The sequence below is a fragment of the Xiphophorus hellerii genome, chromosome 1, assembly GCF_003331165.1.
Source record: "Xiphophorus hellerii strain 12219 chromosome 1, Xiphophorus_hellerii-4.1, whole genome shotgun sequence".
NCBI lineage: Eukaryota > Metazoa > Chordata > Actinopteri > Cyprinodontiformes > Poeciliidae > Xiphophorus > Xiphophorus hellerii.
Genome location: NC_045672.1, coordinates 26,387,808 through 26,412,745, shown reverse-complemented (window position 1 = coordinate 26,412,745; position 24,938 = coordinate 26,387,808). Strand labels below are relative to the sequence as shown.

Below are 24,938 nucleotides of genomic sequence, written 5' to 3'. Positions count from 1 at the left end.
AAAACCTTGATTTATTTTATCATTTGATTTAATAAACCAACACTAGATTAAGATTTCTGTCTAATTCTGACAGTTTTCATGCTAATCTGCTTTGTTTTGGCATTTTCTCAACATACATTTTATATATTGGCCTAAATCAAATAAATTCAGGAGTAATGTTGCTTTTAACATTACATTATACATATTCTGAAATGTTTTGTAATCATTATGATTTTATCAAATCAAGCACTTTCAGTTGCCTTGTTGCTGAATCGTGCTATGCTAATAAACTTGTATGTTTTTATGTGTTTTGACTATGTGTAGTTTAAGCTTGTGTAATCTGTTATGTATAGTCTGCTAACGTCCAAATCCAGCTGCCTGCAGCAATCAGCCAGTCCAAAACGCTGCAGGAAATACAACAAAACAAATGATACTGTCATATTTCCCAAAGGTCGGAGGGATTTCTTGATTAAAAAAGTATTGAATTTTTAATTTAAAATCAAAATATGTACAGAAACGTGACTTTTGTGCACAATTACAATTGATGATGACACTGATTGATGAGTTATCCTTGATTCCTGACAGTTTTCCTTTCAAGTTGCTATTATTTGCGTTGTATATGGATTATTCTCTTTAAACTGGTAGGTAATGTTCTGTTTTTTGTTTGTTTGAACTGTATTTTAACCCTTTTATATCTAAATGTATTAGATAAAAGCCATATTCTTATATAATTTTTTACTTTTTTTTAGGTGAAAAGTGATTAAAAATATTCAGCTTAAACAGAAATAAAAAAGTTTCCAGAAAATTTCACTCAGTTGTTTGTTAATTAAGGGATAATGTGGTTAAAAAATGTAATCTTTTAAAGCTTTAATAAGATTTATCTCTGCATTTATAAAATGAATTCTCTAAAACACGTAAGCCAGAAATATGAAAATGAAGAAATAGTCGATGGTTTCCTCCTGTTGCCTTGTGCAGCTGCTTTAAAACCCCAAATATTCAGTTTTTCAGCACAAACTGCCAGGTCACAAAAGCTTTAAGATAGATTTCAAATCTGCAGAAATCTTTCCAACAACAGCAGCAAATCTGTTTTGGAGGCTTAAGAAAAGACAAGAAACTCAGCAAAGCGATGAGGTAAACTTGATTTCCCAGACGGGTCCACTGGGCCCTCGGACATGTTAAACAGACCCAAACTGATCATGTCTGCAGTCTTTCTCTCTTTGCTCTGACTCATCTTCTCTGCACATCAATTTCATACCTGCCAACTTGTTCGAAAAAAAAAAGAAGAGAAAAATATCTTTCAGATTTCACCGTTGGGTTTGTTCTGCACCAGAGAGCCGTACATCTGGGTCCCAGCGCCGGATGATGTCAGGACTGGCGATGACCCAAAGCCCACCGCACAGAGAGTTCCTCCGAGAGGCCGGCTGTGCGGCGTTTCCCCCCTTCCTCTGCCTACGTGACATCTTCCTGCCTGGGGGAGCCTCAGGGAGCCATTTAGGGAGGCCTCGGCCTCCGAACATGGAGGACGAATTTGACTCATCCCGACGGGGACGGGTTGGACACGGAGACGGAAGGAAGCCTGCACCTTTACCTGCCTGAAAATTACCTTTCCAGTCGGCCTCGGGAGTCACCGGGGAGCCTGCCTCCTCCAAACCTGCAGATTCACGGTAATTGATGCCAGACAGGAACTCTGGCTCGGCTGCAAGACATAGAGCAGAAAGAAGCCCAAAGAGACCGGGCTGCTTCCGCTGCCTTCAAGTGAAAGTTAGTATTGACGTGGATCTGTGGGGAATCTAAGGAAGCCTGTTTAGTCCACTTCAATCAAACTCTAGTTTGTTTGTCTAGAAAGTCCGGTTCATTTGGAGAGGTGTGAATTACAGGTGTGCAAAACTGCATGTTTTGGTATCGATCTGATACTAAGTAAATACAAGGCCTGTATCACCGATACTTTCTATTTAAGTTTGATATATTATAAAATTTATGACCTTTTGGTCATAAGTAGCAACACTCTCACAGCTATAATATGTCACACTAAAACAAAAACACTCCATTATTTAATACCACAAACAGTGATTTTAAAAAAGTTAAAGTGGAGAAGCACCAATCAGAGAGGATTAGGAATCAGCCTCTTTGTGACCTGTTTTCCTTTAATTCTTTTTGTTTTACCCAAATTAGAACACAATTTGGATAAAGCTTATAAGTGTCTAGAAAGTACTTTAATTATTCTAATAATTATTTTTTAGATTAACATATTTGCATGTGCATGCTTGTTATCTATTTATATTCATATTAAATTACCTACATCAATCTTAAGCCTTTATAAACTTGATCTCTTAGAGTTATATTTAATATTTAACACCTTAAATAGAGTAGCTTGTCAACTATTAATCAATTTCTCCCGAGGGATCAATAAAGTATATTCCATTCTAATATGATCTGTGTGCATTTTTCCTAAATAAACAAAATGCAAAAAAATTAAAGAGCAAAACAAAATCTCTTCTTTACGCAAAAGTAAAATAAAATTTCAAGACTGAATCTGAATCTAAAGTATTGATCTTTTAACCCAATACTGATACCGACCTGGTATCAATATTTTCAATATTATGGATCAATCTTCCCACCACTGGTGTGAATGTGGATCAAAAAAGCGAACATCATCTGAAAATGTAGGTCTCCCTTCGATTAAAGTGAATTCTGGCACGGTTCAAATGCACATGTGAACGCCAAGTGAAGCTCCAAAAGCAGGAAGTGGACTCCAGTGCAGGGCATTCTGGGTAAATACAACCAAAACAAACAAGCAAGACTAGCGCCAGCGATTTTTTTACCCACAACACAAGAATTTGTAAAGCCACTCAAATCTGACGATACTCTATTTTTGTTTACATTTTATGAAGGAGGAAGTTGAGCTCAATGTCTTCCTCTGAGGTTTTCATGTCTTTTCCTTCAGTGGTTCTTGGTGCAGCGCCACCACAGGTGAGGAGGGGAACAGGTTCTTCAAAGGGTTTGGTTTGTTTGACACAGTGCAGTGAGAAAGCAAACTGCAGCTGAAAATATAACTAACTTTGCAATTTTGGCCCCAAATCGAACCGAGTCCTCTGGACTATCAGGTGTGAAAACATTATGACAACGTGAACTAAACCACTAACAAGAAAAGATGAAAAAGGGACAAGTCTAACTGCGTCATTTGCCATCATTACATTTCACTTCACTTCAGAGCTGCGACCTTTCACCTCTCACCCCATCTCGTCTTGTCCAGTGGGCCCACGGCGGTGATTTATCCCTCTGACACACCAACAGCTGTGTTGGGGCTCAGAGCAGAGTGTGGGCTACTATTTGCCGTGACTAATTGGAAACAGACTTCAAAAAAACACTGCATGGTGAGATTTGAAGGGGGGAGTGACACTAGAGACGCTGAACTTTTTGCTGTAAGTTTCTCAACAACATGCTGGATGAAACCATGGAGACACGAAGGTTTGGGAGATGCAGGAAACATTTCATATTCATCCAAAACGGCAACTGGGAGTCTTAAAATTTTTTGTTTTGCACTAACTTTAGATTGTGACACATCCATTGTCACCAAATGAGATTGTAAAAATGCCTTTCATTTTGATAAAATATATTTTATTTAAAACATCTTCCAAATAAAAAAAAAAAGACAAGACCATTGAGATTCAAACAAATGCACTGCATGTTTGAACGTCTTACAGTCTCGGATGTCTCAGTCAAGTATAAATAGTCTCTTCTTTGGTGCCACCTTTTAATCCAGCATGTGTGTACAGGTACGTGAGAGCGAGCGCTCTTTGTTGCACCAGTTTCAGCTCTTTCCCTGAGAAAGTCTTGAGGGTTTTCAGGTTGCAAACGATCCATCCGGTCAGCGCCTCACTCGCAGCGGACCGAGTCCTCGCATTTTCAAACAGTCTTTCCCATCTTTAATCTGAAAAAGAAAGAAGGAAAAATGCTTTAGTGATAAAAAAAAAAAAGCAATACTGAATAAATCTGCACCAGATTACTCTCCTCCCCAAACACTGTTCTTTTTACAACTTTGCAATTTTAAGTGTCGTCTGTCACACCATATGAAAATTAAAAACATACAGCCATCTGTTTGAGGAATGTTTCAGCTAGCTTGAAGCATGTGTGGTGCATTAAAAGGTGTCCAGGATTCAATTCATTTCAGTTCAATTCAAATCAGTTTATTCATCCCTGAGGGGCGATTCAAAGAGTAGCAAGACACTCACAGCCACAAGAGAAATATGTCACACTAAAACAGAAAGAATGCGTTGCTTAATGTCATCAACGAGTGATAAAAAAAAAAGTTAAAGTGGAGATGCACTAATAAATCAGAGAGGAATAGGAATCAGCTGATTTTATTTTTGTAGATCAGGAAGGAAATCATAAATTATTAGATTTTTTCAACCTGTTATATCCAAGAATCCCAATATTATTTGGTCAACCATCAGAAATTAGAAGAAAGAAAGAAAGAAAGAAATGGTGTGTGCCAGAAAAAGCCAGATTGGTATAACAACATTAATAAATCCATAAAAAGTTTTACTGCGCAGCTCTGAATTGGCTGAACATCAACAAAACTTTATGTAAGAAGAGAAACACGCAGAATAGAAAAGAATAGCGTTTAATGTCAATGCATGGCGGCTGTGCAATAAAGTTAGGAGAAAACGTCACTTTAAAAAAAAGAGAAGAAAAAAAAGACAATTGCGGGCATTTACAAATCCCACAGTCAAGGGAAATAAGTTGTGTCTGTGTGTTCTGCATTTAGTGGATTCTGTACAGTTTAAAACAAATTTCTGTGGAAGAACAGAAAAAAACTGTTCTGAATTGAAATATGAATTTATATATATCGTCAAAAACAATCCGTACGAGTTTTGGACATTTTTTGGACATTGTTTTGGTATTTCTTGTTTTGTTTGGTGTTATTTTGTATTAGGCCCTATTGTGTGTTTTGACTTTGCAGTAACAGCTTAAAGTGCAAAAAATTAAAATGACCCCTGATTGTCCTAAGAGCGTTCAAATTCGCAATTGTTCTCCACACGAATGTGTCATGTTCTCATGCTATGTTTATGTAGAATAGATATAAAGGTAGTTGCATAAATATATTTACCCCTTTCCTCTGGTTGCTCAAGCAGAAGGTGCAGATGGTGCGCGGCTGCTTCCCCGCGCCCTCGCCCTGCGCATGGACCGCTCCGAGGCACGGCTGTCCCTCTGCGCCGGCGTCCCCGATCAGAAGCACGTTGGCCAGGTGGGAGATGTAGCTGGACGCCAGTCGGAGCGTTTCAATCTTGGAGAGCTTCCTGTCCACCGGCTCGGTGGGAATGAGAGTCCGGAGGGCCGTGAACGCCGTGTTGACGCTCTGGGTCCGGCCCCTCTCCCTGGCGTTGGCCGCGCTCCGCTGCTTCATCACCACCGCGGAGTCGCCCTCCAGCTTGCGGGAGATGCGACTCCGTTTCTCCGTGGAGCCGCAGTAGCTCTGCTCCGAGCTGCCGTCGCTCTCGCTGCGGTTCTCTTCGTCCTCGGAGTTGGTAACCGTGAAGTCCGAGTAGATCAAGTGCGTCGCCACGGGGCGCAGCATGGCGAAAGTCATGATTAAAAGTTACCAGTGCCTCCTTAATCCGCTTCAGAGTCGCTCCGGAAGACAAACCAGGCCGGCGAGCTGCGTCTACATTTCCATGTGGGACTGAGATCCTCGAACCAAAGCTTGTGAGAAAGCTGCCCAAGCCTTCATGAGGCAGCTTGAGCTGGCCTACTTCAGGGTGGAGGACCCGCAGGTCAGCTGGGCTCTTATAGCTGGATGGGAGGAGCTGCCTGCTCACTCTAGTCCCATGCAAAATGTTTAGTTTGTATTATTTTAATATGAAATATCAAGTTATTAGTAGCAGAAAATGGCAAGTGGTCTACACAAGACAGCAGCATTTTCACACCAACGATGTTTTAGATTAGGAAGAGTGAAAAATATCAATATTTGGTGGAATAACCCGCAGGTCAGCTGGGCTCTTATAGCTGGATGGGAGGAGCTGCCTGCTCACTCTAGTCCCATGCAAAATGTTTAGTTTGTATTATTTTAATATGAAATATCAAGTTATTAGTAGCAGAAAATGGCAAGTGGTCTACACAAGACAGCAGCATTTTCACACCAACGATGTTTTAGATTAGGAAGAGTGAAAAATATCAATATTTGGTGGAATAACCTTGATTTTTAGTCATGCGTCTTGACATCTTTTCCATCAGTCCTTCACATGTACGAAAGAGGATTAGGGCCACTGAAAAATAAATAATTCTGACTTTAATCCCAAAATGTTGACTTTAATCCAGGAATTCTGACTTTAAACTAGGAATTCTGAATTTTTTGTCACAATTCTGAGTTTAATCTCACAATTCAAATTTTTTTCCCCCTTCATAATATTGACTTTTTTCACAGAATTCTCACTTTGATCCCGGAATTCCAACTTTTAATCTCAGAATTCCAACTTTTAATCTCAGAATTCCAACTTTTAATCTCAGAATTCCAACTTTTAATCTCAGAATTCCAACTTTTAATATCAGAATTCCAACTTTTAATCTCAGAATTCCAACTTTTAATCTCAGAATTCCAACTTTTAATCTCAGAATTCTGAATTTTTTTCTCAGAATTTGATTTTTTTTCTTCATAATTCTGACTTTTTTCTCAGAGTTCTGACTGTTAATATCAGAACTCTGACTTTAATATAAGAAATAAAAATAATATAAGTAAAAATTCAAGAAAATCTTGAAAACAGCAGATAAATACAAGGAAAATATTCTCCTTTGTCAAAGGTGGAGCTGTTTATTAATAAATAGAAGTATTTATTTTTGAATTTAGGATGATTATTTATAAATTATTCCAGTGGCTTTTAAGAGTGTAAAAATAAAGTTGCACTTTTTGCCACATTATATTCAAAATTGGCACAAAGTAGTGCGTTATTAAGAAATGGACTAAAAATGGTAACAAGTTTTAAATATTTTTGCAAAAATTATCTGAAAGCGTTCAATTATATCCAGCCCCCTTTTACTGTAATAACCCTAAATAAAACCAAGTGCAGCCACTTCCCTTTATACTAGTGAATACAGTGTGTGTGGGTATTCTTATCATAAATACAGAAAAGGAAAGAGGAACTGCAAACCTACATTAACATTGCTGTTCATTAAAACCCGGGATGTCCAAAGTGTGGTTCGGGGGCAGTTTGTGGTCCTTGGAATGACTTTGTGGGCACTGACATCAAATCAAGAGCGCTACAACTTCGGCGCTCTGGCATTTGGAGCTGAAGCCGCTGAATACTTTTTCTAATTATTTTTAAGATGAAATGTTTTATTGCAAGTTTATATCTTCTTAAATGGAAAATGTTAAGTAAAAAACAAAGAATTTTTCTTTTGTTAGCCTTTTTTTTTTGTTTTTGCTTTTATTTTTATTTCATAGTCAGCCGTGCCACAAACATCAAGTGACTTTTTACACAGAGTCACATTTGGACACAACCACAGATGGTCAATAAGTCAATAATTTCTTCATATTGAATGGATGAAAAAGTAAAAACTAATAGTGGAATAATCTGCCAGTGGAGGAAGACATTTTAACTCATAATATGGGAAAAATATTTTGCTCCACTGGCAGATTATTTCACTTATAGCTCGTACATTTTAATCAATATCAAGTAATTTTTTAAAAGCTCATATATCTTGCTGAAAAGTTACTTGTTGTCTTGTTTCAAGTGTATTAGAAACTAGACCAAAAATACTTTAAGATTTTGTAGTTTCTGCTGGGTATTTATTCTGTTTAATCACATAAAATCCTACTAAAATTTATAGTTGTGGTTGCAAAGTGGCAAAATGTGGAACATAGGGCTACAAATACTTTTGCAAACCACCGTATATTCATTGAAGCATCACTTCTGTAACTGTGTGCAACAGCAAAGGTTTTAAGTGTTGCTCCGATTATTCTTAGCCAGGACTTTAGGAAGTTTGGAGTATTTTTAGAGGCATTTAGGGACCAATTATAGTCAGTGTATTTTTCTGTCCTGATATGTTTATTGCTCTGCCACATGCCGAGATCTGCTTTTATTAGCTGGTAAAACAAAAAGTGTAAGACGTTCCTTAATGCAAATGCTCTCTTCGGGGACAGACATTACATTTGTGCATTTATTGTAAAAAGCTAGCGAGCTTGTTAGAGCAGTGGCTCCTGCTGGGACGTCCTCCTGCTTCAAGACAGCAGGAGAAAGTTAAGTGTGAGTAAATAAACAATGAACAGATGATCCTGGAATGACAGGGATTTATTTGCTCGCTGCCCTGGGTTCAAAACAACAAAGCGGTGGCAAATGGATGATTTAGTCCCTCCAAGCCACGTAAACTCAAGCTGGCAGCCAATTCAGACACTTCAACGTGCCTCAGCTGCATCAACAGTGAGAGATCAGACGCCCTGACTGCCAGCTGAAGGAGCACACGGGTCTGTTAGGGCAGGTTTTCCCAAACTTTTCCATGCCATAGTCACGCAAACAACAATAACTTCTGGCAATGACACAAAATGTGTAAAGAAATTATATATTTAACATTTCTTTTCTCACTTTTATTTACTATTCAATAATTATTACATTCATTTAGCGTAAATGCTGCCTCATACCTTCTGATTTTAGTTGTACTCAAGTAAGAGTGGAAATACTTCAACATATTTTCACTCAAGTAAAAATAAAAAGTAGCCATCCAAGAAATTACTCAAGTAAAAGTAAAACAAGTATTTGGTAAAAAAAAATCTACTCAAGTACAGAGTAACTGATCAATTTATCAAGCATTTAATGTTTAAAAATTACATAATAAGATGGATAAAATATAAAGTTAAGTGGAAATTCTTGTGTTTTAAGGACCAATAATTTATGTAAGTAACAAATAAATAAATAAAATCAGGCAAAATAATTGTTTTTCAAATCAGATTCTTTCCATCAAAAACTTATGAAACTTTAACAAAAACTGCAGGTGTGTGTCTGACGCTGGTGAATTTTTGGTTAAAACATGTTTGTTTTTCACTGGGTAGAAAATCCAGAAATTTTATAGAGTAAAAATACTTAAAAATAAAATTATTCAAGTAAATGTAATTGAGTAAATGTAACAAGTTACTGCCCAACCTAATATCTTATCAGGTTATTCTGACTTCATTCAACTAGTGTTGAATATATTACCACATAAACACATCATAATTCTTCAAAAACTGATTATATTTATTTAAAAAAAATCAAATGTATGATTTAAAAATGTATTGGATTCCATTTAAAAAAAAATTTTTTTTCCATTTCTTGCCCTCATTTTCCGTCCAACTTTCTTTCCCAATTACCAAACCACTGTTTCAGGGGACAAACACCAATTTAAGATTCTCTTAAAATTGAAATGATCTACTTTTTTAAAATTATTGATAAGGTGTAGGAGATCTGAGGTAGTTTTTTTCTTGTCTTCAGTTAGAATATCTAGTGACTAAACCCAACAAATATCAACAAATCCTCCAAACTGTTAGCCAGCAAATGATGCTGCAAGCCTCGTCTCTTTGGCTAATTGCACATATCATGAACTCTTGCTGCGGCTTTAATGGATAGCAGGCTGTGGAAGCATGCAGCGTCCAAATGGAGCCATGAAATGCTTTTGGGTCCTTCTGGACTGTGGAGATCTGTTAATCCTGATGAGGCAAAAGCATGTTGGTTTAGCCACCCGCTGAGGTCCGGGCCATTGGATTTCTGAGCTTTGGGAGAAAACAGCAGCTCTGTTTAAGACACAGCAAACTGTTTAAGCACATTTTCCTTCCCAGGCTGCAGGTGCATTGATTCAGTGATGAAATAATACCATAAATATTGGTTCTTTGGTATTACAATACAATTTTTTCTTGGATAAAAAGTCTTCACAGCTTCTGTAGACAGTTGTCTATAAAACTCACTTTTTTAAAAACCTGTATTTTTCAATGAACAATTTTATTTTCCTATTTATTTAAATGACATAAATGTTGATAAATTAAATTAATCAAAGAAACGATCCAGTGAAGGTCTTGGGCTGCATTGCGATCATCTCACAGTAAAACTCCTAAAACGAGACGCATCCCAGAAGGCTGCGTAAGTGTCCTTTAGTTTGCCAACTTTGTAGTCTTCCTTCGTTAAAAATCCTCAAATAGCTTTTATTTTTCTTTTAGCATGACACTTCCAATGAAGCCAATCATGTTAATGTGGTTATTCTGCACACACCGCAAAAAATACAAAATCTTACCAAGTAATTTTGATCTATTTTCTAGTATAAATATCTTATGTTACTTCAAATAAGGCAAAACTAACTTACAAGTAACTTTTGAGCAAAATACAGGAGCTTATTTTAAGTCAATAACTCCTTAATATTGATGAAATGGTTCTACTTCCACTGGCAAATTATTTCACTTATAACATGGAAAAAATGTTTTGTTATAAGTTAAATAATCTGTCAGTGGAACTGGTGCTTTTAAAAAAAAATCAATATTAAGGAATTACTAACTTAAAACAAGCTCTATATCTTGCTGAAAAGTCACTCGTAAGTTAGTTTGTCTTATTTCAAGTGTACTGATATATTTGCTCTAGAAACTAGAAACAAATGGCCTTTTTCTGAGTCTGTATACTCCAGTTAACGCTTAATTTATTACTAAATTAGTTGAAAATTGCTTGAAGATTACTCACTTCAGCCCTAGCATATATGCACACAGAATATTTAGTGAATCTTCTGAGTTCTGCACACATTTTTAAATACTAAAACATCTGATTTAAATCAGCGGGACATTAACAGGCTTCTTCTAACTGTGAGGTTTGTATGAACAGAGAAACATCTGAAACATGCAGGGCAGTGGGCTGCGAACCCAGAGGTCAAGGTTCTCAGATATACTTGTCTCAGTGAGTCTTTTCAACCTGTGTTTTCATGTTACTTCCGAGAAAGTTGTGAGATTTTAAAATCCACCCATTTAGAGTCCTTAAAAGTTTCTTAATTAACATTAAGCGTTCTTGATGATTCAAAACAACTTGTCAGAAGATGGTGGTTTGTTTTCTTCTTAGGTGAGAATACAGAAGACGTGTTTTGGGCTTTGTTAACTCATTTAGATCAATACAGTAATATCATTTGACAAACTTACATTATGTTTATAGTAATTAAGGCATTTAAACATTGGATTAATCAATAACTGAAATAATTAACAACTAATTTAGCAATTAAATAATTGTTAACTACACTGCAAAAAGACAAAATCTTACCAGATAGTATATCTGCATGAGAAACTAAACTAAGAAATTTGAAACAAAATAAAACTAACTTACATGTAACTTTTCAGCATGATAAAGGAGTTTGTTTTAAGTCAGTTATTCCTTAATATTAATAATAAAGTACTAGTTCCAGTGTTTTTTCATTAATATTAATACATTGTCTTAAAGCAACCTACTAAATCTTCCTGAAAAGTTACTTGTGAATTAGTTTTGTTTGATTTCAAGTGAACTAAGATATTTGCATGAGAAACTAGACCAAAAATATCTAGTAAGATTTTGTGTTTTTGCAGTGTAGAGTATACAGACTCTAAAAAAAGGCAAGTTGCTGAAAGTCAAAGCAGCAATTAATCCAAAACTGTACAAAAAATATTTACACATTTTGCATGCAAGATGAAAACCCATCTGGAAAAATGTTCCATAGAACTCAAGTTACACCTGGTTCAAATTGTAAAAAACATAATCTACGAATCATTTTTTGTAATCCAATTATTAATTAATCCAAAAAATAAACCAACAGATCAGCCGTACAGCGGCAGAAAGCTTTTCAAATGTTGATGTTAGAAGTATTTGCATCCTTTGTTACATATGAGAAAGAACACTATGCCGTTTCATTTTTGGAAATAAAATATTTATATTCTTTTTTTTTTTTAAACAATTGAATTATTTGCATCTTTTAACATATTCCTAAAATTGGACTAAAAGGCTCACATGCACAATCTGCAGAATTTTTGTATTTGATTAATCAATTAATCATCAGAATAACTAAAATAATCATTAGTTGAGGCCATACATTTTTTTATGCCCAGGAAACGTTCCTTGGCAGGGCAAATCTCCGTGTAAATTTTTAGGCCGGCTGAATCACGGCCCTATGTTTGAAGACTGTGTGCCAAATAAAACCTATTGCCATTTCATCCCAAGTATACTTTTACACAACTACACAGAGAGAAAGGTTGGACTGCAGTGTCTCTGTGCGGTGAGGTCAGAGGATCAGTGGAAACGGCATTGCAAATCTGGCACAAATTACACGCCTGCTGCCACCGGCAGGCTGAGGGAATTCCGGATAGGAAGCTGTGAGAAATCCTCAGCCACTCAAACACCTAAAGTTAAAACTCTCTCAGGAGGATTTGGCTGGAACGCTCTCCAGAGTGGAACAAATGTGCGAGCTGGCGAACCGGAGATCATTTTTCAGCTTGCATTTTTAATGTTGACAAACGCAATGAGAGGGCAACAATAAACTGGGGAGGCGAGTTCCTGTCCAAACTAAGTTCACTTTTAATTTCTTGAGCGCAGTCCAGCTACTGAAAGCCATCTGAGATTTAAAAGGACACAAATTTTGAGTTTTATTTATCTGTGGCTCCCTCCATGCTTTTTGGCTGCATGAAAAACGACATAAATCTTTTAATAGAGTAGAAAAGTTTAAAAACACATCAGCATTTAAGAAACAGTGTTCAGCTTCTAAGCACCACAAATCTGGAACAAACTTCCAGAAAACTGCAAAACAGCTGAAACACTGACTTCCTTTAAATCAAGGCTAAAAACCCCACCTTCTTAGAGCTGCTTGACCAACTTATTGGATTTGTATTGATGATTTTGATGATGGCACTCGACAAAAAGTAAGTAAATTTGTTGCTGGTTTCACAATTGGTAACTGTATGATGTTTTTTTGACTTTTTTAAAGCACTCTGAACTGCCTTATTGCCAAAATGTGCTATGCAAATAAACTTCAATGATTGATTAATTGATTACCATTAAAGGGAAAACTTCATGGTAAGCAGCTGTGCAGAAAATACTCACACTGTAAACACTATACTTAAGTAAAAGTACAAATAAACATGCACAAAAGAAGAGGTACCACATGTACATGTTTACTTGAGGTAAAGAAATTAATTGATGAATTAATTTCCTGAAGCAATGGTCTAATGGTCACAATCACAAGTTTTGCTGGATAATAAATTGTCCCCGAAGTTATCACGATAAACGATAATATTGACAATTTTTAAGTAATATAAAGGTAATAGTATAATGATGTAAGAACATATTCTCAAACCTCAATAATCTTTAAATTTGAATCAACATTTAACACTGGAACTGGAAGACATTTTAAATATACAAAATAAATAAAACACCAGAAACAACAAATAAATTGAGCTATTAGTCTCTGTAAACAAAGTTGTCCTTCACAAAAAACCAACCAGAAGACTTTTGTCATCCAGTTTTTAGTAGAAAGAGAGAAAGAAATGAGAAAAATGATAAATTATGCAAATAGACAATATTCAGCTCATATTAATTTATCACGCGATTGATTTATTGCCTATTGCAACATGCTGTGGTCTAGAATATCATTAAGTGTGCCTACGTATATACATTTTCTATCATACATCAATAGAGTGTGCCATTTTAATGAACTATGCTGCAGATAATGTATGTTTCATTGAGTGAACTTTCTGTAATACAGTTTGTTCACCATTGCTTGGATGCAATTCCTGATTTATAAAAATCAGAAAACATCTGCTTCAATTGGTGTTTTCACTTGTCTTTTCCAATTTGGATCAGACCCCAGGAAAACAGGTGAAGAATTACCAAAATTGTATTTTTTTTCACTTAATGAATCCAATCTTTCAGTTTTAGACTTATCTTAACAATTAAATTTTACAAATCTAGCACCATTAACCCTCCCATGGGCCCACCACCCGTGGGAGGGGCCAAAGGGGTCGGGTGCAGTGTGGGATGGGTGGCAGCAGAGGGAGGGGACCCTGGCGGTCCGATCCTCGGTTGCAGAAACTGGCTCTTGGGACGTGGAATGTCACCTCTCTGGTGGGGAAGGAGCCGGAGCTAGTGCGTGAGGTCGAGAGGTTCCGGCTAGAAATAGTCGGTCTCACCTCGACGCACGGCTCTGGTTCTGGAACCAGTCTCCTTGAGAGGGGCTGGACATACTTCCACTCTGGAGTTGCCCAAGGTGAGAGGCGTCGGGCAGGAGTGGGCATACTTGTTGCTCCCCATCTCGGCGCCTGTACGTTGGGGTTTACCCCGGTGAACGAGAGGGTAGCATCCCTCCGCCTACGGGTGGGGGGACGGGTTCTGACTGTCGTTTGTGCTTACGGGCCGAACGACAGTTCAGATTACCCACCCTTTTTGGAGTCCTTAGAGGGGGTACTGGAGAGTGCTCCTCCTGGGGACTCCCTTGTTCTGCTGGGGGACTTCAACGCTCACGTGGGCAATGACAGTGAGACCTGGAGGGGCGTGGTTGGGAGGAACGGCCCGCCCGACCTGAACTCGAGCGGTGTTCTGTTGCTGGACTTCTGTGCTCGCCATGGATTGTCCATAACGAACACCATGTTCAAGCATAAGGGTGTCCATATGTGCACTTGGCACCAGGACACCCTAGGCCGCAGTTCGATGATCGACTTTGTCATCGTTTCATCGGATCTGCGGCCGTATGTCTTGGACACTCGGGTGAAGAGAGGTGCGGAGCTGTCCACTGACCACTACCTGGTGGTGAGTTGGCTCCGGTGGTGGGGGCGAAAGCCGGTCAGACCTGGCAGGCCCAAACGTGTTGTGAGGGTCTGCTGGGAACGTCTGGCGGAATCCCCTGTGAGACGGAGCTTTAACTCCCATCTCCGGCAAAACTTCGAACACGTCCCGGGGGAGGTGGGGGACATGGAGTCTGAGTGGACCGTGTTCCGTGCCTCCATTGTCGAGGCGGCCGATCGGAGCTGTGGCCGCAAGGTTGTCGGTGCCTGTCGCGGCGGCAACCCTCGAACCCGCTGGTGGACACCTTCGGTGAGGGATGCCGTCAGGCTGAAGAAGGAGTCCTATCGGGCCTTTTTGGCCTGTGGGACTCCGGAAGCAGCTGATGGGTACCGGCGGGCGAAGCGGCATGCGGCTCGGGCGGTTGCTGAGGCAAAAACCCGGGCGTGGGAGGAGTTTGGAGAGGCCATGGAGAAAGACTTCCGTACGGCTTCGAGGCGATTCTGGTCCACCATCCGGCGTCTCAGGGGGGGGAAGCGGTGCAGCACCAACACTGTTTATAGTGGGGATGGTGTGCTGCTGACCTCTACTCGGGACGTTGTGGGCCGGTGGGCAGAGTACTTCGAAGACCTCCTCAATCCCACCAACATGCCTTCCACTGAGGAAGCGGAGCCTGGGGACTCTGGGTTGGGCTCTCCAATCTCTGGGGACGAGGTCGCCGAGGTGGTTAAAAAGCTCCTCGGTGGCAGGGCCCCGGGGGTGGATGAGATCCGCCCGGAGTTCCTTAAGGCTCTGGATGTTGTAGGGTTGTGTTGGTTGACGCGACTCTGCAATGTCGCATGGACATCGGGGGCAGTTCCCCTGGATTGGCAGACTGGGGTGGTGGTCCCCCTGTTCAAAAAGGGGGACCGGAGGGTGTGCTCCAATTATAGAGGGGTCACACTCTTAAGCCTCCCTGGCAAGGTCTATTCAGGGGTCCTGGAGAGGAGGGTCCGTCGGATAGTCGAACCTCGGATTCAGGAAGAGCAGTGTGGTTTTCGTCCTGGTCGTGGAACGCTGGACCAGCTCTACACCCTCGGCAGGGTCCTGGAGGGTGCATGGGAGTTCGCCCAACCAGTCTACATGTGTTTTGTGGACTTGGAGAAGGCGTTCGACCGTGTCCCTCGGGGAGCCCTGTGGGGGGTTCTCCGGGAGTATGGGGTACCGGGCCCTTTGATACGGGCTGTCAGGTCCCTGTATGACCGGTGTCAGAGTCTGGTCCGCATTGCCGGCAGTAAGTCGGGCTCGTTTCCGGTGAGGGTTGGACTCCGCCAGGGCTGCCCTTTGTCACCGATTCTGTTCATCACTTTCATGGACAGAATTTCTAGGCGCAGCCAAGGTGTTGAGGGGATCCGATTTGGTGGCCTTAGGATCTCATCTCTGCTTTTCGCAGACGATGTGGTCCTTTTGGCTTCATCAGATCGTGATCTGCAGCTCTCGCTGGAGCGGTTCGCAGCCGAGTGTGAAGCGGCCGGGATGGGGATCAGTGCCTCCAAATCCGAGGCCATGGTCTTGAGCCGGAAAAGGGTAGAGTGCCTTCTCCAGGTCAGGGGGGGTGTCCTGCCCCAAGTGGAGGAGTTTAAGTATCTCGGGATCTTGTTCACGAATGGGGGAAGAAGGGAGCGGGAGATCGACAGGCGGATTGGCGCAGCGTCTGCTGTCAAGCGGGCGCTGTACCGGTCCGTCGTGGTGAAGAGAGAGCTGAGCCAAAAAGCGAAGCTCTCGATTTACCGGTCGATCTACGTTCCCACCCTCATCTATGGTCATGAGCTTTGGGTCATGACCGAAAGAACGAGATCGCGGATACAAGCGGCCGAAATGGGTTTTCTCCGTAGGGTGGCTGGGCTCTCCCTTAGAGATAGGGTGAGAAGCTCAGTCATCCGGGAGGGACTCAGAGTAGAGCCGCTGCTCCTTCACATCGAGAGGAGCCAGTTGAGGTGGCTCGGGCATCTGGTCAGGATGCCTCCTAGACGCCTCCCTGGTGAGGTGTTCCGGGCACGTCCCACCGGGAGGAGGCCCCAGGGAAGACCCAGGACACGCTGGAGGGACTATGTCTCTCGGCTGGCCTGGGAACGCCTCGGGATTCCCCCGGAGGAGCTAGAAGAAGTGGCTGGGGAGAGGGAAGTCTGGGCCTCCCTTCTGAAGCTGCTACCCCCGCGACCCGACCTCGGATAAGCGGAAGAAGATGGATGGATGGATGGATAGCACCATTAAATATCGACTGTCGCTTTTGCTACATCGTTTTGAATTAAAACATATTCTGCTGAATAGAAAGACGATGCGAAAAAAAACTAATAAATCATATCTAGTTAGTAATCTGACAAGAGACATGTTTGGAAAACTTGTTCAGACTTTAGAAATCACCAAATACAGAAAAGAGGAGAGGCATAAAAGAAAAAGACTAACATTAGTAAAAGCGGTGAAAAAGAAGAAGAAAAACTGTATATTTGACAGTTAATCTACAAGTGAGCTGGTGGCCGTCTCCAGTAGTCAATGAGCAAGAAGTAGGGTCACAAAGGTCACAAGGGTCACAAGGGTCGCAGGGCCTGGACAGGTCACCATTTCATCCACAGAGCAACACAGAGACACACGGGGTAGACAAACATGCACACACACACACACACTAACATCTAAGAACAATTTATAAAGACCAATTAACCCAACATTCATGTTTTTGAACTGAACTGGGAGGAAACCAGAGTACCTGGAGAGAACCCATGCATGCATCGGGAAAAACAGGTTTAATCTTTAAAATTAGCTATGCTACAACAAAACAAGTAGCAGTAAAGTCGCCCAAAACTTGACTTCACTTTGCTTTACTGACCAACACTGCACAAAAGGTTTCATCATGACCTTAAAATGAGCTGCTAAAGCAACTTTTCATTCAACACACTGGTAAATTGCAACGTTTATGACTTTAAACGCATGTTGCAGTGGGTCATTGATCAGGTTAGCTGCAAGTTGAACAACAGACTTCTAGGTAAGGTTCATCTGTGGATTTATTGTCCTTTAAAAGTCAAAAACTGGGATTCAGGATGACCTACTGGATGTCTTATTTTTGGGCAACTACAAGAAATGTACAACATCCAAACATTACTTATGAAATTGCAATCTGCTGCTAGATGTGGAGCTAAATTGCTTGAATAAAATGGAAGTTTTGTCATTTGTCCAGAGTAGATTATTTGAAAGGTGACCTATTATGCTTCCTTGAACAGCGTAGGATTGCTTAGGTTGTTCATTATAATTTTTGCACAAAATAATTCTTACATAATGAGATTTTAGTCTCGGAGTGGGCTGTCACTTTAAATCCAAATAAGCTGCTGTTGGTCACGCCCCCCAACTCCACGTTTCCACTCACGTGTGAAAATAACTGCAAACAGATTTGCAATTATACAACCGTACATCTTTGAAAAGCATTAGTAGAGCCTCCTGCACGACCAGCAAGAATGCAGCAAGTGATTTCTGGATGTTAAATCAACAACAAAGAACACTTATCATTTCCAGCAGCCATTGTACAGCACATACAGCGGTAAAACCAGCTGACCTAAAGTGAATGAACTCTACTTGGGTTGCTAGGTGACGGGCTAGACTCGCCTGGGGTTGCTAGGTAACGGAGCAGTGTCCACTGAATGCGAGTTAACAATCAGGAAGTTTTTCAGCTGTTGTTAGCAGAACTTGAGAATCAAAAGGAAGTTTAAAATTTTGCATAAAGGATTCCCTTTAAAACCGGACTGTTACAACTAAAACTTGTTTAATAGGACTTATCCTGGCTCTAACAGAAGAAATTTTAAAAAATGTCTTAAATCCATCTGTGGCTATAGCCTTGCAAAATCATTCATACCATTTAAGCTTTGCTGCATTTTATCATGTCATAACTATACAATTCGGTGTATTTTAATATAAAATTTGAAGTAGGGGGACAATTATGATGATTTCCAAAGCATTTAAAAATAACCAATATGTTTTCAACACCTTATTGAGGATTGTTTGTTGCTCTTATTCTGGAAGATATGACTTCAAGTGTTTAACTAGATGCACATTTAATTTTGTCCCTGCTTAAAACATTTAAGTACTATGAGAGACCTTGAAGGAGGAACACTGCAGGTCCTGCCAGGGTTATCTAAAGTTATGAAACTGTCTCTGAAAGATGTAAACAACATTTTTTAATATCAAAAAGATAAATGTTTGATTCCCAATAATTATTGATGAGGTGACGGATGGCAAATGCTCAAATAGTTTAAAGAGACACATGAAAAAATTACAGAGTAAGGGTTACAGAACCAGTACCAGCAAAGGAACAAAGTTGGATTAATCCGTCCCGGATTGAATGGGTTAAAATTCTGATTATTTTTGCCTCTTTCACCTACAGGAGAGACTAGAATCCAGTTTATGGAGCAGGATAGTTTTTCAAATTGGTCACCATTTGGTCCTGGATCCAGAGTATGCCAGTGCCAGAAGAAAACCCTCCCGGGAGAGTCAACCTTGAGGCCGGGTTGAACAGATGTTGCGCAGTGATTTCCCTCCTCCACTCAGCTAAGAAACGGGACGTTCAGAACCACGGGTCAAGGAACGCTGTCCGGTTCACTGACAGGTGACACAACAAAACCCAAGGCAAAGAGTAAAGCAGCTTAGTCTATCTAGGGCTGATTTAATGTGCAAGGACCTGCTGGACCTCAAAGGCTATCTTCTGTTTAAAGTACTTTTTCTATTCCCTTTCCAATCGTTTTCTTGTATTTAGAACGCCAAGTTATGCAAGAAAGCCTTAAATTGAACCTTTTCATTTTAAGAGAGAGAAATTATTAGAGATTTGATCAAGTTAAATGTTTTTACAAGGGCAGTATTACGTATTTTCCAGGCACACAGTGCCAATTCGTGACACAATCAAGTAACTCCCTTAACTTCAGTTATTATAAAAATACTGCATATATTAAATATGACATAAAAGAAAATAGACTTCACAATTTGATGCCTTGAAATTGGGCGTCTGTCTTTTTAAGAAGCTCCTACTCTTTCCGATACGTTGCATTCAGAGTGCCATCACAACAGCGCTCCTGCAGTATGTTTACAACCATTTTTAAAAGCACTGAACTGAGAAGTAGTTCCTATGAAGAGATCAGCAGACTGTTTGCTAATTGCTGCTGCCACTAGTCTGAAGGAGCAGAGTGGGGGACGGGTGGTCTGTGTATTATTTTACATAATACTCCACCTTTAATCTCTCTACTTAATCATAAAGATTCATCAGTTTCATCACTTTTCAAATAAAATGTCAATATTTCTTTTACATTTTTCATTCTGCATGTATGAAGTATATCATTAACACACCCTGAAAAAATGGCTAATTACCAATTAACTGAAAAAACCAATTAACATGACTGCACATTTTTGGACTGTGGAAGGAAGTCAGAGTACCTGGAGAGAAGCCACGCTCACACAGGAAGAAGATGGAAAGTCCATGAAGGCTCTAGACTGGGATTCGAACCCAAGACCTTCTTGCTCCAAGGCAACCATGTCCAAGTCTGATAATAATTCTGTAGCTTCAACAATTATGATCCAATTTATGAGACATTATAATTTCTACACCAGATTTATGAGCAAAGGATCTCTCCACATCTGTATGTTATTATTTTTTTATGTTCATGAGAAACTGAACTTTTTCCAGCAAACTTACAGTAAAGGGTAAAAAAAAAAATCTAAATCTTAAAATGTAGGTAAGCAGTTTACAAATAATATAATTAATCAACACTTTTACAAATAAACAAACAACACAGACAACTAAGCAAAACAAAGGAAAAAAAAAAAATCACACGGCCTGAACCAGTTCCTCTCCCTTAGCTCTCTGACTGGCTGAAATCCTCAAAGAGAAAACGCGTAAAACCACCCATGGAAAGCGGTCCCAGCAGCAACAGGTGCAATGCGTTTTTTCAGACCGGTATTGCGTGTCAAACCCCCTTTGAGGATATGGTTACTTCCAGACAGTGAGTGAGCTGCAGGAAATCTTCTCACACGCGACGATTCAGTCCTTTTGGGCCCGTCGGTTAAAGCTGGCCCCGGGTCGCCCTTCATTTCCTCGATGGCCACAAAGGGAGATCGTCAAACGGCTCCCAGCTCACACTGTGAGAACACTAATGTAGGAAAAGCCTCGTCTATATTTTACCTATGTTATTCGGCAAAACTTCAGTTCCTTCCGCCGAGGCAGGAGAGCAGCTGTCCAACTTGATTTAGTGAGCCACTCTCAACAACTCAAAATAAAAACATACACAAGGAAGTTTATGTATTTATGAAATTATTGCTGCTATGCACTGCATATAACACAAATTATTTAAATTGTACATGAATTAGTAAAGATTTTACATGATATTTTGTTAGGAGGATTTTTGATCCTTCTAAGAGACGATGGAAACAGAAGTCTGATGACAGGCAGAATGGGATAATTTTGCAAGACTCAACACCATCTTGCATTGTGTCATCAGGATATTCTCTGAACATCTGACTCCTCCAACAAAACATCTGGTCTCTAATCTCCTGTGCTGTCTACAATGTCAGAGTTAAAGCCGACTGCTCGTAAAGAAACAGGGAGAACATCTGAAAACTTCAACTGTCTAACAAACAGTAAAAAAATTTTTTTTAAATATATTAAAATATTGGGGTTTTTTATGGAATGTGTGGCTAATTAAAATGATAATTTACTCTTTTCATTCCACACCAGAATTTTTTAAAAATATATTAGAAAATAGCAGAGTCCTGCTGTGGTTGGAATACAAAAAAGGTTCAACATAAGAAAATATTTATACATTTGTTTCTGTTGTTCATTTGACTTTATTTAAGTCGAATTAAAGTAAATAAAGAAGAAAATATTAGATTTTCTTCTTTATTTAAATACATCCACAACTACAACAACTTAACCTGCCACAACAGAGAAACAATCAACCACATAATGAATCATGGATTCAGTTTCTTATGCAAAATTTAAGACGGTATATACAGCTTTAATCTACTGAGAAGTATTTGATTAATAAAACTAAACATTTAAACATGCAGCGATTTGACGTGAGGAATGTGTGTACATCCAGAGCTTTGTTTCCCCCTGCTGGTAAATACTGTGCATTGCAATCACCTGCTGCAGCTGGCAGTCACAGTATGATCCTCCCGAGCAAACAGTAGTGATGTGACGTCTAAAGTCTGGAGTCAAAAGCATTTCACATATTATAATGATTGAAAACATCTAAATCAGGGGTTTCAAATTCATTTTGAAACCTCTATTTATTAAACGGCCAGTTATGTCAGGATATATAGGTCAAACCCATTAACTGCTAAAATATTTATAAATAGTTTGTCTCCATTAAACAAGTCCTTCTTGAGTATCTTTTCACACTGATAAGTCCATCCTGGATTTCATAATTGTTTTAGTGATTTAAAAAGAAATTAAAGTCACAGACATTTCTGTGGAGCCAATTTAGAAATATCTGCAAGGAATTTTGCAATTTTTTGCTTATCTGAAGGTAAATTTGTCTTTTTGTTACTCACCATGTCAATCATGAACTATAACTTGTACATCACGTAAGGCTGAGGGAGCAGTGCAGTAGGAGGAAGACATATTGCCACCTTCTGGTGGGAGTTAACATCACATTAATGTTTTTGACTTTTGTGGAAAATTTGCAATGAACTCGCAATTTTATATTAACGCAAAAAAATTGCAGGCATCTGTTGAATTTACGCAATTGCAGAGTCACAAAAACTGGAGGGACTGACTGATGTATTTTGGCAGTATACATGTAAAAAAAAGTGATTTGATTGATAAAATAATATTTAAATACCCACCTGTTGTCTTGAAGTTTCTATTTACGTGTCCCTCTGGAATCTAGAGGATGACATAAGAAGCTTCGGCGGACCAGATTTGGCCCACGAGCCTTGAGTTTTACACATGTAACTTAGATGAAATGAGTGGCTCACTACTAGAAATCTGCAGAAATTCATAATTCAATTGAGGACTGGAGTTGGACACTTCTGATATAGCGAGTCAAAACAAGAAAAAGTAAAAAAAATTATCGTAGATCAGGCGTTGAAGCCCCCAAGTAAGTCTTGAGGTCTGTGATGCTTGATTTGATGAGTTTGGCTGGGATGGTTGGCATGTGGAGCCTCTGATAGGCAGCAAACCTGTGACAGCCTCCGAAGGAGTAGTAGTAATTTCCTCCCTCTCTGCCTTTGATCCAAAGAACATCAATGGGAGGAACAACGCTGATGTCTGGCGTCTCCTGGAAGGAAAGGCGAAACGTCAATTAGGGCACACAATAGCACCAAAGCACGACACATGCAAGTATTACAAAAACAAGTCTTAAAGTGAAATAACTTTCATGCCCTTTCATAATTAAACTATAAATATATTATTATTAATTCAACAGTTCTGGGGGTGTCTGGGGTAACACATATAAAGGTTCTTTACAAAAATATGCACAGTGCGAAAAGGAGCAGTAAAAATGACATGCAATGTTTGTATCATTTCATATCACAACTTATAAAATGTATGGATTTGTACAATTTAAAACCGCACTGCTGATGTTTAATGTTAAAAACAATATGCTTACATTGAAAATTAAAATTTTATTTAAGAATAGAGAGGGAAAAATGGTCTGACAGGAAAAAGGATTTTAATGCAATCATGTGAACATAAAAAACTAAATCACTTGATTTTTTTGAAAAGTTTGTTTATTTTGTGAATATGTACAAAAAATATAGCAAGAAGTTTAATGTCAAAACTTTTGTTTCACATATTCAAGAGTGTGTGAAAGTATAAACATATCACAATTCCCACTCCTTAATCACCTATATTAGCTTACATTTACTGCATTTATAATCCATACATATAAAAGCCTGTATTTAAAAGTTATTTGATATAGTATCTATTCAATTTTAACTTTAGTGAAAGAACAATTATTATTTCCTTAAATTTCAGCATGAAACAAAACTAGCATCGACAACAAAACCACCAACAAAAATTAATTGAAAACATTATATATTACATCCAGCAATAACCATATGTTTATATGCCAATTTGAACAGTTTCAGGATTTGACATTGTGCAAGTTCAATATTCAAATAATACCAAAATTTGACTCCATTTACTAATACACAAACGTTTTTCCTGTATTTTAAAATGTGATTCCCTGTTTACTTATACATTTACTTAGTCTTAAACAATTTTTTATGTTTCTGGTAATGGTTTATTTTTGGCTTTGTACAGAATTCAAGTGTCACCTTATATTAACACATTGTTATAATGAATTCAATACTACTAGAAAGTTAAATGTATAAAATGCATGATAAAGACTGGCTATACCACAGTGATAAAGAGCTCATACCACCAATCAGATAATACCTCAGAGGGTTGCGAATAGTCATTTAACAGTGTTAGTTTTCGGTTTAAATACAAGACAATATTTTCCAGTTATAACACAAAAACGGCTGTTTATGTATTCATTAAAAATAATTAGGTTACCTTAATTGTATCCATCAGACTTTGGACTTTCTGCTCGTCCAGCTCCGAGGGAAACGGTCTGATGATCACCTGAATAGGGACGTTGTGAACCTCCTGGATGGTGTCCGAATGAACCGACCTGTTGTCGCCACTGTTTTTAACATCTGCCGTGCCACATTCAGTAGGTATTTTAGACATTTTTCTACTGAACAGAAAAATTTGTTTTAGCTGTGTTTTATCCACCCGAAAAACCCGAAACATTGGCTAAAACTTCCTGGCATAAACACTACCAGCTGCTGTAAGCTGCTTCCTGAACTTTTTCGTCCGTTACCAACGGAGGAATTTGATTGGTCACCGTCAGCGTCGATCAATAAAAACGCCCCGCCCTATTTGTAGCTGGTCAGCAAAGGATGGAGTAAGTGAAGGCAACTATTTTCTTTTTTCTTTGTTAATTTTGTATTTGTGTTTAGCTCATGTTATTAGCTACTTAAGGTTTTTGGTAGTAAATGCCTATTAACAAAATAACGCTAAAATAAAATTGCTTTCTACTGGAATTTAAACAAGTTATTGTCGTCTTTACATTTTGTTTTAATGGCGGACTAGCTAAAAATGTTAACCTTGTTACAAAGTGAGGCTGTTTCATACTTGTACCAGGTGCATGTCTCCGTGCTTTTAAATGTTAACAGCGTTTTTCCCCCCAGTTTATTTATATTTAAACC

The 24,938-nt window shown here is 39.1% G+C and overlaps 2 protein-coding genes and 1 long non-coding RNA gene across 4 annotated transcripts; 1 reads left to right on the top strand and 2 right to left on the bottom strand.

The window, feature by feature from the left end:
* Positions 1–1,912: 1,912 nt before the first annotated feature.
* tcf15 (transcription factor 15) lies at positions 1,913–5,948 on the bottom strand. Its single transcript, XM_032553607.1, has 2 exons — positions 5,090–5,948; positions 1,913–3,910 (listed from the first exon to the last, which is right to left on the bottom strand). Exons 1-2 carry the CDS (start codon positions 5,567–5,569, stop codon positions 3,848–3,850), a joined length of 543 nt encoding a protein of 180 aa, XP_032409498.1. The 5' UTR covers positions 5,570–5,948; the 3' UTR covers positions 1,913–3,847.
* Positions 5,700–6,272, top strand: LOC116713646 (uncharacterized). The gene is made up of 2 exons (XR_004337904.1): positions 5,700–5,753; positions 5,967–6,272. It is a non-coding gene; the product is annotated as an uncharacterized LOC116713646 (long non-coding RNA).
* On the bottom strand, positions 6,116–24,557 carry srxn1 (sulfiredoxin 1 homolog (S. cerevisiae)). 2 transcript variants are annotated; one of them, XM_032553784.1, is made up of 3 exons: positions 24,241–24,557; positions 22,902–22,999; positions 6,116–6,245 (listed from the first exon to the last, which is right to left on the bottom strand). In XM_032553784.1, exons 1-3 carry the CDS (start codon positions 24,478–24,480, stop codon positions 6,218–6,220), a joined length of 366 nt encoding a protein of 121 aa, XP_032409675.1. In that variant the 5' UTR covers positions 24,481–24,557; the 3' UTR covers positions 6,116–6,217. The 2 variants fall into 2 exon arrangements, with proteins under 2 accessions (XP_032409675.1, XP_032409606.1); XM_032553715.1 differs by lacking the exon at positions 6,116–6,245 and having other exon boundaries at positions 20,359–22,999; positions 24,241–24,556.
* Between the last annotated feature and the right edge of the window lie 381 nt (positions 24,558–24,938).

Bases quoted from the DNA above. Each gene is read 5' to 3' on its own strand.
- tcf15 (XM_032553607.1), bottom strand. From the start codon at position 5,569: ATGACTTTCGCCATGCTGCGCCCCGTGGCGACGCACTTGATCTACTCG. The intron at 3,911-5,089 runs GTAAATATATTT...TTTCTTTTTCAG, and splicing joins TGAGCAACCAGAGGAAAGGG to ATTAAAGATGGGAAAGACTG.
- srxn1 (XM_032553715.1), bottom strand. From the start codon at position 24,480: ATGTTTCGGGTTTTTCGGGTGGATAAAACACAGCTAAAACAAATTTTT. The intron at 23,000-24,240 runs GTAACCTAATTA...CTTTCCTTCCAG, and splicing joins GTCTGATGGATACAATTAAG to GAGACGCCAGACATCAGCGT.